Genomic DNA, 19,627 nt, shown 5'->3' with positions numbered 1-19,627 from the left:
CCCCATCTATTTGCCATGAAGTGATGAGACCGGATCCATGATCTTAGTTTTCTGAATGTTGAGCTTTAAGCCAACTTTTTCACCCTCCTGTTTCACTTTCGTCAAGAGGCTCTTTAGTTCTTCTTCACTTTCTGGCATAAAAAGTGACATATGCCATATGTCATCTGCATATCTGAGGTTATTGATATTTCTTCCTGCAGTCTTGATTCCAGGTTGTACTTCTTCCAGGCCAGCGTTTCTCATGATGTACTCTGCATATAAGTTAAATAAGCAGGGTGACAGTATACAGCCTTGATGTACTCCTTTTCCTATTTGGAACCAGTCTGTTGTTCCATGTCCAGTTCTAACTGTTGCTTCCTGACCTGCATACAGGTTTCTCAAGAGGCAGGTCAGATGGTCTGGTATTCCCATTTCTTGAAGAATTTTCCACAGTTTATTGTGATCCACACAGTCAAAGGCTTTGGCATAGTCAATAAAGCAGAAATAGATGTTTTTCTGGAACTCTCTTGCTTTTTCGATTATCCATTGGTTGTTGGCAATTTGATCTCTGGTTCCTCTCCCTTTTCTAAAACTAGCTTGAACATCTGGAATTTCACTGTTCACATATTGCTGAAGCCTGGCTTGGAGAATTTTGAGCATTACTTTACTAGCATGTGAGATGAGTGCAATTGTGCAGTAGTTTGAGCATTCTTTGGCACTGCCTTTCTTTGGGATTGGAATGAAAAATGACCTTTTCCAGTCCTGTGGCCACTGCTGAGTTTTCCAAATTTGCTGGCATATTGAGTGCAGCACTTTCACAGCATCATCTTTTAGGATTTGAAATAGCTCAATTGGAATTCCATCACCTCCACTAGCTATGTTCATAGTGATGCTTCCTAAGGCCCACTTGACTTCACATTCCAGGATGTCTGGCTCTAGGTGAGTGATCACACCATCATGGTTATCTAAGTCGTGAAGATCTTTTTTGTATAGTTCTGTGTATTCTTGCTACCTCTTCTTAATATCTTCTGCTTCTGTTAGGTCCATACCATTTCTGTCCTTTATCAAGCCCATCTTTGCATGAAATGTTCCCTTGATATCTCTAATTTTCTTGAAGAGATCTCTAGTCTTTCCCATTCTATTGTTTTCCTCTATTTCTTTGCACTAATCACTGAGGAAGGCTTTCTTATCTCTCCTTGCTGTTCTTTGGAACCCTGCATTCAAATGGGTATATTTTTGCTTTTCTCCTTTGCGTTTTGCTTCTTTTCTTTTCACAGCTATTTGTAAGGCCTCCTCAGACAGGCATTTTGCTTTTTTGCATTTCTTTTTCTTAGGGGAGTTCTTGATCCCTGTCTCCTGTACAGTGTCACAAACCTGTCCATAGCTCATCAGGCTCTGTCTATCAGATCTAGTCCCTTAAATCTATTTCTCATTTCCACTGTATAATCATAAGGGATTTGATTTAGGTCATACCTGAATGGTCTAGTGGTTTTCCCTACTTTCTTCAATTTCAGTCTGAATTTGGCAATGAGGAATTCATGATCTGAGCCACAGTCAGCTCCTGGTCTTGTTTTTGCTGACTGTATAGAGCTTCTCCATCTTTGGCTGCAAAGAATATAAACAGTCTGATTTCAATGTTAGCCATCTGGTGATGTCCATGTATAGAGTCTTCTCTTGTGTTGTTGGAAGAGGGTGTTTGCTATGATCAGTGTGTTCTCTTGGCAAAATTCTATTAGCCTTTGCCCTACTTCATTCCGTATTCCAAGGCCAAATTTGCCTGTTACTCCAGGTGTTTCTTGACTTCCTATTTTTGCATTCCAGTCCCCTATAATGAAAAAGACATCTTTGTTAGGTGTTAGTTCTAAAAGGTCTTGCAGGTCTTCATAGAACCGTTCAATTTCAGCTTCTTCAGCGTTACTGGTCAGGGTTTTAGACTTGGATTACTGTGATATTGAATGGTTTGCCTTGGAAACGAACAGAGATCATTCTGTCGTTTTTGAGATTGCATCCAAGTACTGCATTTCGGACTCTTTTGTTGACCATGATGGCCACTCCATTTCTTCTAAGGGATTCCTGCCCACAGTAGTAAATATAATGGTCATCTGAGTTAAATTCACCCATTCCAGTCCATTTTAGTTAGCTGATTCCTAGAATGTTGACGTTCACTCTTGCCGTCTGCTGTTTGACCACTTCCAATTTGCCTTGGTTCATGGACCTAACATTCCAGGTTCCTATGCAATATTGCTCTTTACAGCATCAGACCTTGCTTCCTTCACCAGTCACATCCACAACTGGGTGTTGTTTTTGCTTTGGCTCCATCCCTTCATTCTTTCTAGAGTTATTTCTCCACTGATCTCCAGTAGCATATTGGGCACCTACCGGCCAGGGGAGTTCATCTTTCAGTGTCTTATCTTTTTTGCCTGTTCATTCTGTTCATGGGGTTCTCAAGGCAAGAATAATGAAGTGGTTTTCCATTCCCTTCTCCAGTGGACCACATTCTGTCAGACCTCTCCACCATGCCCGCCTGTCTTGGGTGGCCCCAAACTTGCACATTTGGAGATTCTCAGTTCACGCACTGTTCTCGGTTCATGTAGTGTTGAAGGCTAGCTTGAAGCTTTTTGAGCATTACCTTGGTGGCACGTGAAATGAACGCAATTTCATGGTAGTTTGAACGTTCCTTGATATTGCCTTTCTTTGGATTGTGTCTGTTTCATAAATAGAGATAGGTTCATTTGTGTCATGTTTTAGATTCTACATATAAGTGATATAATATGGTACTTTTCTTTCTCTTTCTGGCTGACTTCACTGAATATGATATTCTCTAGGTCCATCCAGTTGCTGCAAATGGCATTATGTTGTTCCTTTTTATGGTTGAGTAGTATTCTATGGAATATATATATATATATATATATATATATATATACACACACACCACATCTTTTTTATCCACTTATCTGCTGATGGATATTTAGGTTGTAACAGACTTCATGAATTTAAATCATTTCTTTCTATAACTTGAAAAAAGTGCTGATTTGGACTTTGCCTATTGATATTTCTTAGATATGTCAGCATCCTTTCATTTTTGGTTCAGGATTTGGTCACCTGTGTCTGTACTAACGTCTTCTTCTCTTAGTTGACTTGTATCTGTGCCCCTCTGGGATTTCCCATGGCAGTTTCTAAGGACTTTCTTCCCAGGTGTTGGACTTTGCTTCATGCTCCTCTTGGTTGGGCTTGTTGGTGTTTGACATGATAAAAGATGAAAGCCTAATCTTCAGCCATTTATGACACTTAAGTCACAGTTTTCTTGTGGAATTCGATCTAATTCTTATGTGAGAGAATATTTTGATAAAGTACTTGGGGACTGCAGAGTTATTTTGGGGCCTCTATACTAAAAAATCTCTTATATAATTTTAATGTTCCACTAGTTTGGCTATCAATGTGAGTGTTGAAATCTTTATATATATGCCTCTCTCTATATAAATGCCATGCATATATATGTATATATGCCTATAAGTTAGTCATTCAGTCTTGTCTGACTCTTTGCGACCCCATGGACTATAGCCCGTCAGGCTCCCTGTTCATGGAATTCTCCAGGCAAGAATACTGGAGTGGGTAGCCATTCCCTTCTCCAAGACATCTTCTTGACCCAAGAATTATACCTGAGTCTCCTGCATTGCAAACAGATTCTTTACCATCTCAGCCACCAGGCAAGCCCATATATGCCTCTGGGTGTACATATATCTGTTTTGTCCAGGAAGAATACTTTTAATTTGGGTGTTGTATGAAAGATAAGCATTACCTTTATCCAAGATTATTTTGTATTATGACAATAGCCATTTTGCTTGGTACCTTTTTGTCCTGTCTTTTTGAGACAAAGGCATTAAGCATGCATAGAAGTGGCTTCAGCTTAACTTTCAACTTCCTCATACGGCCTCTCTTGGTTTTATACATCTAGGGTGAAAAATGTATGTGATCACCTCCCGTTTTTTATTTCTTTGTAAGCGCTTTCTATTAATTTAGTGGGGAAAAACGTGGTATGTAAAGGTGTGCTTTAAAAGTTGCTGTCCATGATGAAGGAGTTATTCAGAAAAGATGACATCATCATAGAATAATAATACAAGTAAGACTTAGATGGCTTTTATGGCTTTTATCCCATTTGAAAAACTGGTATAATTTTAGGTGGCAGAGGATTACATCATATAATTTGGAATGGTTTTCAGAAAACAGGGAAATTAGGCTGGTTAGTACTCAGTGTGGAGAAGGCAATGGCACCCCACTCCAGTGATGTAAACTAGGGCAGGAACAGTCGCTTACAGTATAATATAGTGTTGGCTTAGTGAACTAAGATGAGAATAAAATTTCCTGTAAAAATTCCACAAAAGGGGATGTTACAGTGAAATGAAGCCTTTAGAATGAAAACAAAAATCTTGCATATGTGGGAACTAGCCAGGTTTTTAAGGGTTATATGATCCCAGTGAAGCTGTGAAGGAAAAGGAAGGTAGGTCCCAGCATGTGCAGCTTCTGGAAGCTCCAGACAAATAGGAGAAGCAGAATGGGAAGCTGCAGAGGGACCCCAGGGAAGGTAGAATTCCGACAACGCTCAGGCTGCTCCTTCTCCAGGGTGGTTTTAGAACACTTTTTGCTTCATTAAGTTTTGTTCACTCGAGTCTTAACAGAGGAAACCCCCTGCAAGCTTTTGTTTCATGAAAGGGTTAAGTATCAGGAAAACAGAGGCAGCTTATCCCAGATTGATGTATTACACAGCCGCTTTTGTGCTCAAACAACTCTGTCATTCTGAAGGAGTGCTTTGTTCTCTCAGTGGAGAGCTGGATTCTTCAATGACTGGATTCATTCTCCGGGATTACTCAGTGTTTATTCTATCTGCTAATGGCAGGCTTTGCTTGACAACATGCCCTTTCTTGTTGGGAGACTTGGCAAACTCAGAAACACGGGCTTTTATTTCTTCAAAATGTCTGAACTTTGTGGATGCAAAGCAGTTTTTTGAACTTCAGAGATTTGTTTTTGTCTCAACTGTTATGCACACCTGTTTAGTAATCTTGAGGTTATCAGATTCTTCAAACTACACATTTGTGAATAAAAAGTGTTACTTTAGGTGATGTCATTTACCTGTGTTGTCAGCGGATTCATTGTTTGTATAATCAATGTGAGATACCTTTCTAGTGATCATATTGGTGGCAATGTGAAAAGCATTAAAGAATTTCCAGATAATTCCCAGGAAATCCATAGGTAGGTAGGTACATTTCAAGGTTATGAACACTTTGAAAGTGCAGTAAAACTGTGAGTAGATATCTTTGAAGGTCTGCTTTCTTAATAGATAGAGATAAGCGTCCTGATTGCTGCCTCCCTCCCTGAAGTTAGTGGTCTGTTTCTGTCCTGTAATCTGTTTTCTCGCTGTGTTCAGAATAACCACGTCAGCCTCCTGTCCTGCCTCTGAACGCTCCCACCCTTCTGCAGACCCCAGAGGGTGATTTTGAGGGAGACAGGATGCCCTTGGAGGCTGGAATGAGAGCCTTTCCTTAGAAGCTGAGAAACAGGTTCCTAGAGATTTGGGGGTTGGTACTGCTCTTTTTGATGGCTTTACTGTTTCCATATTTGTTTCTACATTCTTTAAATGATTTTGAGAGGAAAGTTTCCTGACTGGCTTCTGGCCTTGAGTTAAGTTTCTGGCTACAGTGTTTTACACTTAGTATTCAGGAGTATTTGGGAAGTCTTATAAAATCCTATGTCGATAGAGCTGGTTTTAAGTAATCTCTGTGGTTTATAGCATCATGGTGTGTGTGTGTGTGTGTATGTTTGTGAAGATATAAGCTGGTGCTTATTTTAGTCTTTTATGATTCTGTGTAATAACCAATCTACTTACCTTATCTGTAGATATCTGTTGAGTGTCTACAATATATATATGCCACTGTTTATCTCAGTAGAAGGATAAAATACAAAAGTCTGTTAAAATCACGTGGCTCTTGTTATCTTGGAATTAGCCGGTTGGGAGAAACGAGATGCAGTTTTGAACAGTAAATTTGCAGGGCAAAGAAGTATATGATTCTTCCAGGTGCCAGATTAATTGGCACAGGCTCAGGAGTAGGACCTTCTGGCGTCTCAGATGGTAGAGAATCCACCTGCAGCGTGGGAGATGTGGGTTCAATGCATGGGTCAGGAAGATCCCCTGGAGGAGAGCATGGCAACCCCTCCAGTATTCTTGCCGGGAGAATCCCATGGACAGGGGAGCCTGGCGGGCTACAGTCCATAGGGTTGCAAAGAGTTGGACATGACTGGGCAACTAAGCACGCTGGAGTTCAGGGAACAGAGAGGGAAATGAGGGCTGGGAAGGTGAGTGAGGGCCCCGGAGGAGGTGGGGCTGGATGTCTGCTCCCAGGATGGGCGGACCTGTGCAGGGGGGCTGCGACCGGAAGGGTGTTCTGCGTGGTGGTACCCTGAGGGTAACAGTGCGTGGGGCCTGAGCTCTTTGGGAGGAACACTGAGAAATTGCCAGTTGGATTAGAAGGATACTGTTGAGGTAATGGGGCTTAAATAGATTAAATGTGACAGATACTCATATATGTTCTGATCACGGGCAATTTGTGGATTTTGCTGAAATTTTATAAATGAAAGTTGTTACATTTTTCTACATTTGCTTTTGGCTCACAAAAGTTTCTGAGAGAAGTGAGTGTTGACTGAAAAACTGAACGATCTAAAAGGTGAGAGTTACATTTGGTGAACAAAATTGAGGCCTCAATCCTAGGGCACGGCCTCTCAGACGGCTCTGAGGGATGGCTCTGAAGAGGCCGGGGAGGCCAGGATGTATGGGGGCTTTGAAATAGAGATCAGGTAGTCGCCACATCAGAATACTACTTGATTAATTAACTAGAGAAAACAAGATCTCTCAAGTTAATGAATTGAGTGCTTTTCTGTGTATGGGAAGGTGCAGGCCTCTGAGCTCCTCTAGCTTGTTTCTTTGATCTGTGCCTCAGCTGCCTGGGGCCAGGATCCCGTGCTTTCTCACCCTGAGGTGAGTTTGATGATGGTTTGATGGTTTTGGGCTGGTGGTTTGAAACTCAGGTGTTTCCATCCTGAGTTCCCTCAGGGCTCATGGTCCAGGCGGCTGTAATGTGATGGCTTGGTGACTGCAGCATCCTTTGTTTACCAATATGGCAGGAGGCATTCTTAGTTCACAGGAGCAGTGGTAAAGATTGGATTGAAAAACTCTGTATTTCAACACACGCTTAGTATTAAGATTTGCAGGAGTTGTTATGTCAATAAGTACACATGTAAATTTCATAATGAATTGGCAAGTGAGAAACCTCATTAATACAGTATATGTTTTTTCTAGGCCGGACCTGATAGACATGAATACTGTTGCTGTTCAAAGCAACCTTGCAAATTTAGAGCACGCTTTCTATGTAGCAGAAAAAATTGGTGTTATACGACTTCTGGATCCTGAAGGTGAGTGATTGTCTTGACCAGATGTTGATGGGCTGGAAGGTCTGATCTAATCTGATCTAAAGTAATCGATCAGCATTCTGAAATAATTCATGTTGCTGCTTTTAGATGTGGATGTCTCCTCACCTGATGAAAAGTCAGTAATAACTTATGTATCATCTCTCTATGACGCATTTCCCAAAGTCCCTGAAGGTGGTGAAGGCATCGGGGCAAATGTGAGTATTGATTTTTCCATTCTGAAGTTGATAACTCACAATTGACTGAATTCTCTGAGAGTGCTTTTTGCAGTCATATTTTTTGTTAATGTGACTTAAAAGAAATGGAAGTATAGTAGATTTACAATGTTCTGGTAATATATGCTGTACAGCAAAGTGATTCAGTTATCCGTATATTTGCATTCTTTTTTAGATATTCTTTTTCATTATAGTTTATCATAGGGTATTGAATATAGTTCTGCTAATCCTAGCCTCCCAGTCCCTGCCTCCCCCACGCTCTCCGCCTTGGCACCCATCAGTCTGTTCTCTATGTTTGTGATTCTGTTTCTGTTTCATAGATAAGTTCATTTGTGTCATATTTTAGATTACAATACCATTCATATTGTATCGTAATTGTCTTTTTCCGTCTTACTTCACTTAGTATGATAACCTCTGGGTCTATCCATGTTGCTACACATGGCATTATTTTATTCTTTTATATGGTCAAATAATATTCCATTGTATATATGTATCATATCTTCTTTTTTTAAAAAAAAAACTTTTTGTCTTTAGTCTCACATGAACAGCAACGGGATCCATTCTTCCCCAAACTCCCCTCCCATCCAGGCTGCCACATAACATTGAGCAGAGTTCCATGTGCTATGTAGTAGGTCCTTGTTGGTTATCCGTTTTAAATATAGCAGTGTGTACCTGTCCATCCCGGACTCCCTAATTATCCCTTTCCCCATCCTCCCCTGCCAGCAACCATAAGTTCGTCCTCTAAGTCCGTGAGTTTGTTTGTTTTGTAAGTAAGTTCCTTTGTATCATTTCTTTTTAGATTCCACATATAAGGGATGCCATACAATATTTCTGTTTCTCTGTCTGACTTACTTCACTCAGTATGACAATCTCTAGGTCCATCCGTGTTGCTGTAAATGGCATTATTTCATCCTTTTCCATGGCTGAGTAGTATTCCTTTGTATCTATGTACACATTTTCTTTATCCTTTCATCTGTTGATCAACATTCAGGTTGTTTCCATGTCGTGGCAATTGTGAATGGTGCTGCTATGAACGTAGAGGTGTATGGATCTTTTTGAATAGAATTCTGTCTGGGTATATGCCCAGGAGTAGCATTGCTGGATCATATAGTAATTGTATTTTTAGTTTTCTGAAGAGCCTCCATACTGTTCTCCATGGTGGCTGTAACATTCCCACCAGCAGTCTAAAAGGGTTCCCTTCTCTCTGCACCCTCTCCAGCATTTATTGTTTGTTGACTTTTTAATGATGTCTGTTCTGATCAGTGTGAGGTGATGCCTCATTATGGTTTTGACTTGCATTTCTCTAATAATTAGTGATGTTGAGTATCTTTTCACGTGCCTATTGACCATGTGTATGTTCTCTTTGGAGAAATGTCTATTTATAGCTTCTGCCCACTTTCCAATTCAGTTGTTTTTGTATTGTCGAGTTGTATGGGTTTACATTCTTTAAATGTCAAATATTTTTTAATGGATTTGAGTTAATAGGCTACTCAATAAATTGATACTATATGTATTTTAATGGTACCATTCCATGATTACAATTCAAGTATAACTCAGAAACATTTCATTTCGTAAAGCAGGTTATTCAGAGTTGCATGTCATTTGTAAATGAAAACTGGAACCATTCAATTGAGAGATATATTTTTTTTCTTTTTTAATGTTCTGCTGTTTAACAGCCACGCAGTTTGCTATCCTTCTCTCTGTAGAGACAATCTCACTTCCGAAATCACTTTCAAGTTTATAGACTTATATGATCCCAGGAACTAAGGCCGCTCTGTGTTGTGTTCTGGTTTGAAGGTGAGGCCTGGAGGAGGGTGATTGGATTTTGCCAGACTCTGTAGCAGGGCAGGATCTCTGACACGTGGCTCTGGGTTCTTGGTTTAGTCCCGTGCTTCCGGAAGCCTGCAGTGTATTTTCTCTGTGCGTGTTGTGCTGGCCCTGCTGACGAGCGCTGTGCTTCTCTGGAGGACAGGACCCCTGCCCCACACATGCTGTGCTCTTGGGGCACCCCCTCGCCCTGGCTGCTCTGCTCCTGCAGCTGCCGCCTTTACTGTGTTTCATCTTGAGGATTTGGGAGCTCTCTGGTCTCTTGTGTGGCCTCCGTGTGCTCTGGTTTAGGCTTGTTCCTCTTCCCTCCTGTGTGCTCTGTCTTGAAGGCTGGTCCCCGAGCAACTTGCTGCCATGCTCACCCTCCTCTCCGGTGTCCGCTGTGACTCAGGCTGGACCTGCCCGAGAACGTGCCTGTGGCCGCTCCGCGCTCCTCCCCACAGCCTGCACGCAGCTCCTCACTCCCACCCCTTCGCCGGGATGAGGATGTGAGCTTGCTTGTGGCCTTGCCGGCTCCCCTGATTTTCTTCTACCATCATCTCTGCACACTGTCGGCATAGTAGCTTGGAGACCTCCCACGGCTTCATGTGGCTTGCAAGGCTCCACGCGGTCTAGATGTACTGACCTCCAGCGGCTCTGCGTGTGTTAGTTCTTTGCAGTATCAGTCCCCACGTGAGCTGTTGGTGGTGGCCAGGGCGTTCCTGTCTCAGAGTCTGTGCCCTGGTCCCACATGTCATCTGTCTGTCCCTCCCGCCTCCCACTCCAGTTCCTGCTCACCTCACAGCCTCCCAGGGATGGCCTCTCCCAAGAGGCCTTCAGGTGATGCTTTCGAGGCACATCTGTGGTCACCTCACTTTTTATCTTGATGCCTCGAATAAACTACCCGCTTTTGTTATTTCAGCACTTCTACAGTACTGCTTTTCGTTTTGCATAACTGTTTATATTATGACTCTTTCTTGCCTCTTCGTCTAGACAGAAAACTCTTTGATAAAAGGGATCATCTCTTAAAGTATTATATTTTTATTACAGCGCTTACCACAGTGCTTTGAACATCATAAGCACTTCCTCAAATGCTTAATTGAAGAAAACAGTTGACAGTCTTCCAGTCTCCTTCATTTAAAAACAAAAGTTTGCTTAAGGAATATTGAATCATTCCCACCATGTACATTTCCTGTAGGTTTCAGTCCTGTCAAGTTTCCTGTGTATTAGGTAGTTCTCTGAGTTTCAGATATCAGGTAGACTTAGGCTGGCAGAGAAGGTAGCTCACCTGGCTTTCGCAGGCCATTACTCCCTTTCTTGACTGCCCGGGAAACACTCCAAATTGATCATTGCGTTTTTTCTGCTACGTTTCAATGCAGCCTCAGAAGCCTTCTGAACACGGTGCCTCAGTCAGCCTGGATCCTTGGATCAGAGTTGGCGTTCCTTAGGCGAGTCTTAGTGGTCAACTGTTGATAGCATGTTTTTAGAGCTGTTTAAGTGGACAGAATTGAGACTGGGAGGGAATGAAGAAAACCTTGAACTGGTCCTCTCTGTCAGGCTTAAAGACCCACAGATCCACACAGTGACCTCTGGCCAGGCTATGTTAGACGTGAATGTTGCCATCTGCAGATACAGACCTTCTTTGCCATCTTCTCCTTCTAGGATGTCGAAGTCAAGTGGATTGAATACCAGAATATGGTCAACTACCTCGTCCAGTGGATCAGACACCACGTGGCCACCATGTCGGAGAGAACGTTTCCTAATAATCCTGTAGAACTCAAGGTCTGTGTCCCTACAGAAGTTAAGTGGGGTTAAGTTTATTACTAAACCTTAAAAAAAATGCTGAAATGGTTCTATCATTTCAGAAACTGAAGAAAAGTGACCCTTGGCAAGGTACCAGTCAGCAGGCAAATTATTTATTTATCCATCTTCTATTATACAGAGGAAATGGAAGTCGACACCAATACTTAAAACATCAGAGCAACAACATCTTAAATTTATAGTCCCTTCACTTTGCATTGTTGAGAGTTAATATGGGAGGGTCTCTGGGAATGACGTTGCGGTGTTATTTTTGGAACCTGGGAGACACCTGGAGCTAGCAGGTGGCCGGGGCAGGAGCTGTGTGGGAAGTTTGTGCAATACAGGGGTGGCCGGGCGTGTGCCTGTGGTCACATCCCGTTAGAAACGGCCTCAGAGGCTTCTGTGGTACAAGACGTACATTCAGTATTTCATCACGAATTCGAAAGGACATACCCGACTCCCGGGGTAAATGAGCTCCTGGTTTAGTAGAACAGGTGCTACTGCCTAAGAAACTGGGTCCGTCTCTTTGTCAGAGACGTCGCAGAGGTATTGAAAGATGGTGTAGTTGTATAAACATTGAAAATAAGTTGACTCTTCTTGAACCTTGGGAATTTTCATAGCAGAGTAGTGTACTTTATCTCAAGAAATGGCTCATGTGAATATGAATAACAAGGTCTAATTCCTTGAACTGTAGACACTGTTTTCCTGATCGGAATTTCAAGAATGGTTCTAATCTAGGAGAGGCCCTGTTCACATGAGTAGTTGTGTCCACGAGTCTGTACACAACGTCTATGGAACAGCTTTTACTCACGCTGCCACGGGGAGTTTGTTCTTGGCATGAGGCTCCTTGGTGCGTGTCCATGTGATGCTCCTTCGGGTCTTTCTGAAACGGTTTTGTGTGATGTCTCCCAGCATGGATGGTAACCTCTCCCGGCAGGAAAGCATTCCTCCCCCTTCCGTGACCACAGCTACTGTGAACAGTGTCAGCACACGATGGCATTCTGTGCTTATTCACCGATGGACATCCTAAAATGTTGCACTTTGGTTTAGCCAACTTTTAGATTTCAAGTTCTACTTATTTTCAAATAGATTCATTATCCAGACATTTGAGTAAATTCATGCTGGCTTCTGATTAGTGCAGATGCTTAAATTATTGAAGAAGTTTGACTACAGATTACTTGCTGGTGTCTGGGATAAGACAGGATATAGGAAAAAAAATACATCATAGGGAAATACCAAATATTGGGTTTGCCAAAGAGTTTATTTGGGTTTTTCTCAAAGGAACTTTTTGGCCAACTGAATAATTTTCTTAGTCAGCAAAGCATTAAATGGAATCCTTCAGAGAAATATGTCTCCTCGAACATTTTCATGGACTTGTTTTAAAGCAGCATGAATTAGGATGAAATAATCAGTGTATACTTACTAAATGTGGAGCTATTTTATTAACATAATTTTTAGAAGCTCCTTGTTAATAAACATAATATACATATATTTAAGAGATTCCCAAATTAATATCTATAAATTAGATAGTAATTTAATTATATGGCTCAGACTTTTATAATAGCAGGAACCAGTAGCATCTTTTTTTACTGTAAGATCTGCTTAATTTGGCCATGGGACATTGAACACAAACTTTAGTCCTGTCTGATGAGAATTCTGTTTTTCAAGGATAGACCGTGAAATAGAGAAGAATGCTTCCCACCCCGTTTTATGAGAATCGTATCAGATGATTTTTCCAAAAAGTAAAAGCTAAAGTACAGCATTTGCAAAGTGTATCTTTTAAAGGATGTGTCTTATTTGGATGATGAGATCCTTAGTAGAGTTGTGGTTCCCTGGTGGCTCAGCTGGTAAAGAATCCGCCTGCAGTGTGGAGACCCGGGTTCGATACCTGGGTCGGGAAGATCCCCTGGAGAAGGGAAAGGCTACCCATTCTGGGATTCTGTCCTGGAGATTCTCATGGACACAGGAGCCTGACAGGCTACAGTCCACGGGGTCGCGAAGAGTCAGACATGACTGAGCAACTAACAGACACTGCTGTGGTTTTCATTATCCAGATGCTTGGGCAGCATATGTTGAATCGGGCTCACAGCCCTAATTACATCCTCTTCAGATCCCTTAGATCCTGTTTACCAGCTGGCTCAGAACTGGCATCCTTGATTGTCTTATTTTATGAAGGAATACCTACCCAGGTGGGAGAGTGGTAAAGAATCTGCCTGCCAATGCAGGAGATGCAAGAGATGCGAGCTTGATCTCTGGGTCAGGAAGATCCCCTGGAGTAGGAAATGGCAACCCACTCCAGTATTCTTGCCTGGAAAATTCCACAGACAGAGGTGCTTGGTGGGCTGCAGTCCATGGGGTCTCAAAGAGTCGGACGTAGCTGAGTACACGTGCCACGCCACCCAGGGCAGGTGACAGAATAGAAAGCATTTGAAGTCGTGACATTATGTGATAATGAAAACAGATTTTTGAAGTTCAGCTCTTCATTTATTTTCCCTTTCATTTTAGGCACTTTACAATCAGTATTTACAGTTTAAAGAAACAGAAATTCCACCAAAGGAGACAGAAAAATCAAAAATTAAACGCTTATATAAATTATTAGAGGTAAGAAAAAATTTCCTTTGAATTGGCAAATGTCCCCTTTTAAAAAATTTTATTGGTGTAGTTGGTTGATAGTAGTGTGTCAATTTCTGCTGCTCAGCATGATAACTCAGTTATATGTGTATTTACTGGGGTGTACCGTAAGACCTTGCTGTTTGTCCATTCTCTGTATAATGCTCTTTGTATCTGCTAATCCCAAACTCAGTCCTTCCCTTCCCCCTTCTCCAGCCCCTCCCCCTTGTCAACCACAAGTTTGTTCTCTGTGTCTGGGATTCCGTTCGTAGATAAGCTTTTTTGTGTCATCTTTTAGAGTCCATCTGTAAGTGATGTGATATGGTATCAAATGTAATCTTTATTAATAGTCTGTCTTGATTTGAGAAGCGTGATTTTTAATGTCTTTGCTTCACATCACCTTTTGTGCTGTTTTCTCTAGATTTGGATAGAGTTTGGACGCATCAAACTCCTTCAAGGTTATCACCCAAACGACATAGAAAAGGAGTGGGGAAAGCTCATCATCGCCATGCTGGAGAGGGAGAAGGCTCTTCGTCCCGAAGTTGAAAGGTTGGGGGCTTTCTCTGCCCTGGGTGTCCGGTGAGGGGGTCCGCTTGTGGTGCGCAAACAGCTTAAGCTTTGGAGGCATGCCACCCTGGACCAACATTAGCCTTTTCCATTTGCTTGTTTGCGTGACCTTGGCTAAGTCTTTCTGATTCTCCCATTTTGTTATCTCGAAACTCTCCCAAGAGGTTTGAGGAAGGAATCAGGGAAGTAATGCTGGAGGGGGGCCTGGGTTGGTGTGTGCAGTCGCATCTCATATGGCGGTTACAGACTTAGTCAGGAGGACCCGTGAGAATTTCTCCAGCTTTTAAGTCACCAGAAGCTCATCCATACATAACATAGGTTAACCGGGAGCTTACCTTGTTTCTTGGTATGTTTTTGGCTACGGCCCTCTCTCTCTGGGCAGTTAACCCTCTGTTTAAAGAAGGGCAGTGAGGCAGCGCCCAGAGGACTTGTGATCGCTGGTTCAGTCCCACCCTGCCTGTGGGCCCAAAACCATCCCTCAGCTTCCTCCTTTCTCTCCTGCCTCACCAGGCGCCCCGGAAGGTCGCCTAGGTCCTCAGGAGGGGTTTGTTGGACGGTCCTTCCGTTCCAGCCTGAGCTGTGCTGCGTGGGGCTCACGGTCTGAGTCCCCGAGGCCGGCCTTCTGGTCCTCGGCGAGCCACGCCGGCCGCCTATCAGGAGCGCTAGCCTGCCCGTTTCCCAGCCTCCGCGTTTGTGATATCTCGGCACTGTCTTTTCCTGCAGCTGGGTCGTCTGGTTCGTCCTCTTCTTACTCCTGATCTTCCTCTGATCTCAGCTCCAGTATGATTTCCTCCAGAAACTTTCTGAAGTCTCCCAGGCTGGTTCAGGTGTTTCGGGGTTGACCCTCCTGTTCCACGTGGTCCTCCTTTGTAGACTCATCTCGGTTGTAATTTATACATTTCTCTGCAATTGCTTGAATGAGGACTGCCAGTTCCACAGAGTGAGCATGCAGACAGATTCCTGTGTTTGTGGTTCCTTGTACTGCCCACAACACCGGCTCTGCTACCCAGAGGCCCTCAATATACTGATGTTCTCTGCACCCACTCCTAACTTCCACGTGGAAGAAGTGTGAACTAATGCATTGAAGATCCGAGGGTGGGTCTGATTTGTCAGGCCTTTATGACATCATTGATGACACGCTTGTTAAAGCAGAGTATTATGTCTATATAACTGGATCCTTTTGAACCAGAACAAGTGCAAAATACCTAGGATGGACCTTGTAGGGAGGAGATAATTCTGGGTGGTTCAAATGAAATGCACAGCTTCTAATCTGATGAAAGGATAGAAAAGGTGCCAGAGAAAGGGGGCAGAGTTTATTTTAGTTGTCAGAATAGCAGCTGGATTTTAATTTATGTAAATAAAAGAATGCAGTGGTTAAGAGTTCAAGGTCTAGGAGCCAGTCAATCCTGGATGAATTATTAGCTCAGTGTTCATGCCATGTAATCTTAGATTCACTATCCTCTCTAAACTTCAGTTTCCTCATTTGTAAATAAGATGTAATAGCAGGAACCACATTTGGTGGTTCTGAGTATGTCTATAAAATGATTAGTTAATTTCCTGGCACCTAACAATTGCTTCAGAAATGTTAGGTGCTGGCTACTATTATTATTTTGTGCTTTTCTGTTTACTAACTATATTTGACATGGCACTCTCAAATTCCCTCCTAAAAAGGACAGTGTCTGCCTCTAGTTGGGGAAGCAGCAATTTGGCTTTGCAGTGTTGGGGATAGGAAAATATTTAGCATGGCTGATTCAATGCCTTCATTTTTCTTGAAGCAACAAGTTTTTTGGCATTAACTCTGTATTACAAAATAATAGCTCTGTGGCATGGGAGTGTGTAAAAGGCAAATGAGAAAGAGCCAATGATCTTAGGCCAGGTAATAACCTGTAGAAAGGAAAAACAAGCACAGACAAATTAAATCTCCAGGCATCACACTGATACTCTTCTTAGCACTTTGGCTTTTAAAAATAAAACGTAACTTTAGTGAGAGTAGACGTAACATTCCTGGGAGTGGTTCCTGTGGGGCGGGAAAGGTAACTGGACAATTTTCCAGTTAATGTAACCTAATCAACAAATGCTGCGGTGGTTAAAAAGGAAAGGTGCTTTGCTTCTTGTCAAATTCCTTTTTTGGTAGGTGTTTGTACGTACCGGTTTTCTAACCCTGTGTTGTTCAGTACAGAGCTGGTTTTTCCAAAATGCTAGGATGAGGCTCTGATTGGCTGTTTGTGTTCTTTTAGCTGATGATTGGTCTTGCCAGAGTGACCTGATTGTACTTTGGTTTCCGTGAAACATCAGAGTTGTTTTTGAGTTGGTGGCAAGTGAATGATTCTTGGTGAAAATATTTGGCAAGTCTTGTCCAGTGACGCCCCATCAGCCTGCCTTGTCCGTACATGTAGGGCTTTAGTGTAGGCTACAAAAGGCAGACCATAGCTAGCAAACCCATGGCTCTAGGCGGGATTCTTTTGAATAGTTATCAGTGTATTATTTGCTGCGTGTTGAATATGCATGTTGGGGCATATTTAAGGAGCCATTAAAAGCTGTAACAGCCAGTCGCCTCTTTTCCCCATTAGAAGTAGCGCTTTCTGCAGACTGTGTACTTTCTAGTCTACTTTTAATGGCGGAAGAAGAAACATCATTGGGAGATAAAAATGCACAGCAGTAGTTACAGTTACCGGAGCAGTGATTCTGTGTTTAGTAACACGACCAGCACTCGGACTAGTCTTGACTCAAATGAGAATTTCCTCTCGGTTCATTGTGGTCCAACCCTGATCAACTCCTGTATTAGCTTTGGCAATGAATCCTTTGATGGACACAGGTTTGGAGTCCTTGGTGTGGGGTTGTGGTTTTTCTTTGGGTGGGCCGCGTTTTTCAGGGGTGGCTAGCTCTCTGACTTCGGAAGGAGAGACTTTATTTTATTTGTTTCTTCTTTTAGGTTGGAGATGTTGCAGCAGATTGCTAACCGAGTTCAGAGGGGCAGTGTCATCTGTGAAGACAAACTGTTGCTTGCCCGAAATGCTCTCCAGTCTGTAAGTTCATTTCAGGAGCTGCTGGAATTGCTGTAGAGGGGTCGGTACATTCAGATGAAATAAAATCTTCTATGCTTCCCAGGTGGCTCAGACGGTAAAGCATCTGCCTGCAGTGTAGGAGACATGAGTTCAATCACTGGGTTGGGGAGATCTCCTGGAGAAGGGAATGGCACCCTGCTCCAGTATTCTTGCCTGGAGAATTCCTTGGATAGAGAAGCCTGATGGGCTACAGTCCATGGGGTCCCAAAGAGTCAGACATGACTGAGCGACTAATGCTTTCATTTTCATGGCATGCAGGGTCTAATTCCCTGACCACAGATCCAACCCATGCCTCCTACAGTGGACACGCCGAGTCCTAACTCCTGGACCACCAGGGAAGTCCCTGAGGCTAGATTTGAAATTTGTTTAATTAGTTAAGTAATGCAGAATTAATATTGAATTGTTTTAAAATACAGGATTCTAAAAGATTGGAATCCGGGCTGCAGTTTCAGAATGAAGCAGAGATTGCTGGATATATCCTTGAATGTGAGAACATTTTACGCCAGCATGTAATTGATGTACAGATTCTGATTGATGGAAAGTACTACCAGGCAGACCAGTTGGTGCAGAGGTAAGGGTGCTTCCTAGTCAGCCTTGTCCTCCTCGCTGACTGTTCCGTGGCCCCTCATTAAGAACGTAGAGGGTGGCGATTTTATGAAGTGTTCCCTAAGCTCTTTTTTGTTGACGATGTGTGTCACATTAATTGTGTCATATTTTGGTGTGTTTAGTAGGTTTTGTTCTTCAAAGATAAATAAGAGAAAAAAATTTTAGATACATGTGGTAGTTAATACTGTAGTAACTAACCTACAGTTGAAATGGTCATGTGTGATATTTGAAAAAGGGACAATAATGAGAAAATTATCTTTTAAGTCAACTTATCATGAAAATGCTCATAACAAAATATTGGGAAAATATGTATATAAAAATTTGTGTCTCTGAGAAGTGGATTTGGGGATAGGAATGGAACATTTCTGGTTGTATATAATATATATTATGTAAATATCTAAATATGTGATATATATGTATAAGGCAAAAACTATGAATGATGCTTCAAATGAGTAATTCTGCTTTTAGAAATCTATAATAATTCTAAATATAGAACTTATCAAATAAATATAGGGAAAAAAGTGTCCATGTCAAAAATTTGGAATCCTGTGTGTCAAATAATAGGAGAATGAGCATATACTATGATAGTGTTGTAATTGAGTTCATTATAAATTACAGTTGTAAAGATCATATGATAATATAGAATACTTATAGTACAACATTGAGTGAAAAAATTGTGATGTGAATTTTTATCAGTGTGACTATATTGACATTTTAAAATAGACTTTATTTATTTGAGCAACTTAGGTTTATGAAAAATTGAGTGAACAGTCTAGAGTTCCCATAACACCCCTTCAAAGCCTCTTCCCCTGTTATTAACATCTTGCACTAGTGTGATGCCTTTGTTACGGCTGATGAGCCAATATCGATCATTCTGGTAATTAGAGTCCCTAGTTTTAGGGGTCAGCCTTTGTGAACAATACCTCTTACATTATAGCTTATGCATTTTGATTTTCTTTTCAGGGTTGCAAAACTGCGCGATGACATCATGGCCTTGCGGAACGAATGTTCCTCAGTGTACAGCAAAGGCCGCGTGCTGACGACGGAGCAGACGAAGCTCATGATATCAGGAATCTCTCAGAGTTTAAACTCAGGATTTGCACAGACCTTAGCCCCCAGCATGAACTCAGGGCTGACGCAGGGTCTCACACCTTCCCTGACCCCGTCCAGCGTGACCTCGGGCCTGTCGTCAGGGCTGACTTCCCGCCTGACCCCATCTGTCACTCCTGCCTATACGCCTGGCTTCCCATCAGGGTTAGTTCCAAATTTCGGCTCAGGAGGGGAGACAAGCACCCTGCAGACTCTGAAGCTGATGCAGATCCGAAAGCCCCTTCTCAAGTCGTCTCTGCTGGACCAGAATTTAACAGAAGAGGAAATCAACATGAAATTTGTTCAGGACCTTTTGAATTGGGTGGAGGAGATGCAGGTAAAAATATTTACTTTTACCTGAGTTTCAGGCCTTATTGGTACCAGTTTCTTTTTTTTTTTTAAACCTCATATCTT

The 19,627-nt window shown here is 42.3% G+C and overlaps 1 protein-coding gene across 21 annotated transcripts in view; it reads left to right on the top strand.

Moving 5' to 3' along the window:
* The window catches only part of DST (dystonin), a 514,655-nt gene that overhangs the window by 306,214 nt on the left and 188,814 nt on the right, over positions 1-19,627 (top strand). For 19 of the 21 annotated variants that reach the window (XM_055571805.1, XM_055571789.1, XM_055571786.1 and 16 more), the window contains 8 exons: positions 7,328-7,440; positions 7,546-7,652; positions 11,139-11,258; positions 13,782-13,877; positions 14,308-14,435; positions 17,386-17,479; positions 17,935-18,089; positions 19,088-19,550. In XM_055571805.1, coding sequence (XP_055427780.1) covers positions 7,328-7,440; positions 7,546-7,652; positions 11,139-11,258; positions 13,782-13,877; positions 14,308-14,435; positions 17,386-17,479; positions 17,935-18,089; positions 19,088-19,550 — 1,276 coding nt within the window. Of the gene's footprint in view, positions 1-7,327; positions 7,441-7,545; positions 7,653-11,138; positions 11,259-13,781; positions 13,878-14,307; positions 14,436-14,474; positions 17,269-17,385; positions 17,480-17,934; positions 18,090-19,087; positions 19,551-19,627 lie in introns of those variants that run through there. The other 2 variants (XM_055571806.1, XM_055571804.1) reach the window with 2 other exon arrangements.

This window comes from Bubalus kerabau, chromosome 3, assembly GCF_029407905.1.
Source record: "Bubalus kerabau isolate K-KA32 ecotype Philippines breed swamp buffalo chromosome 3, PCC_UOA_SB_1v2, whole genome shotgun sequence".
NCBI lineage: Eukaryota > Metazoa > Chordata > Mammalia > Artiodactyla > Bovidae > Bubalus > Bubalus kerabau.
Note: the sequence above shows the minus strand (reverse complement) of the source record. Positions and strands in the feature narration are given on the sequence as shown.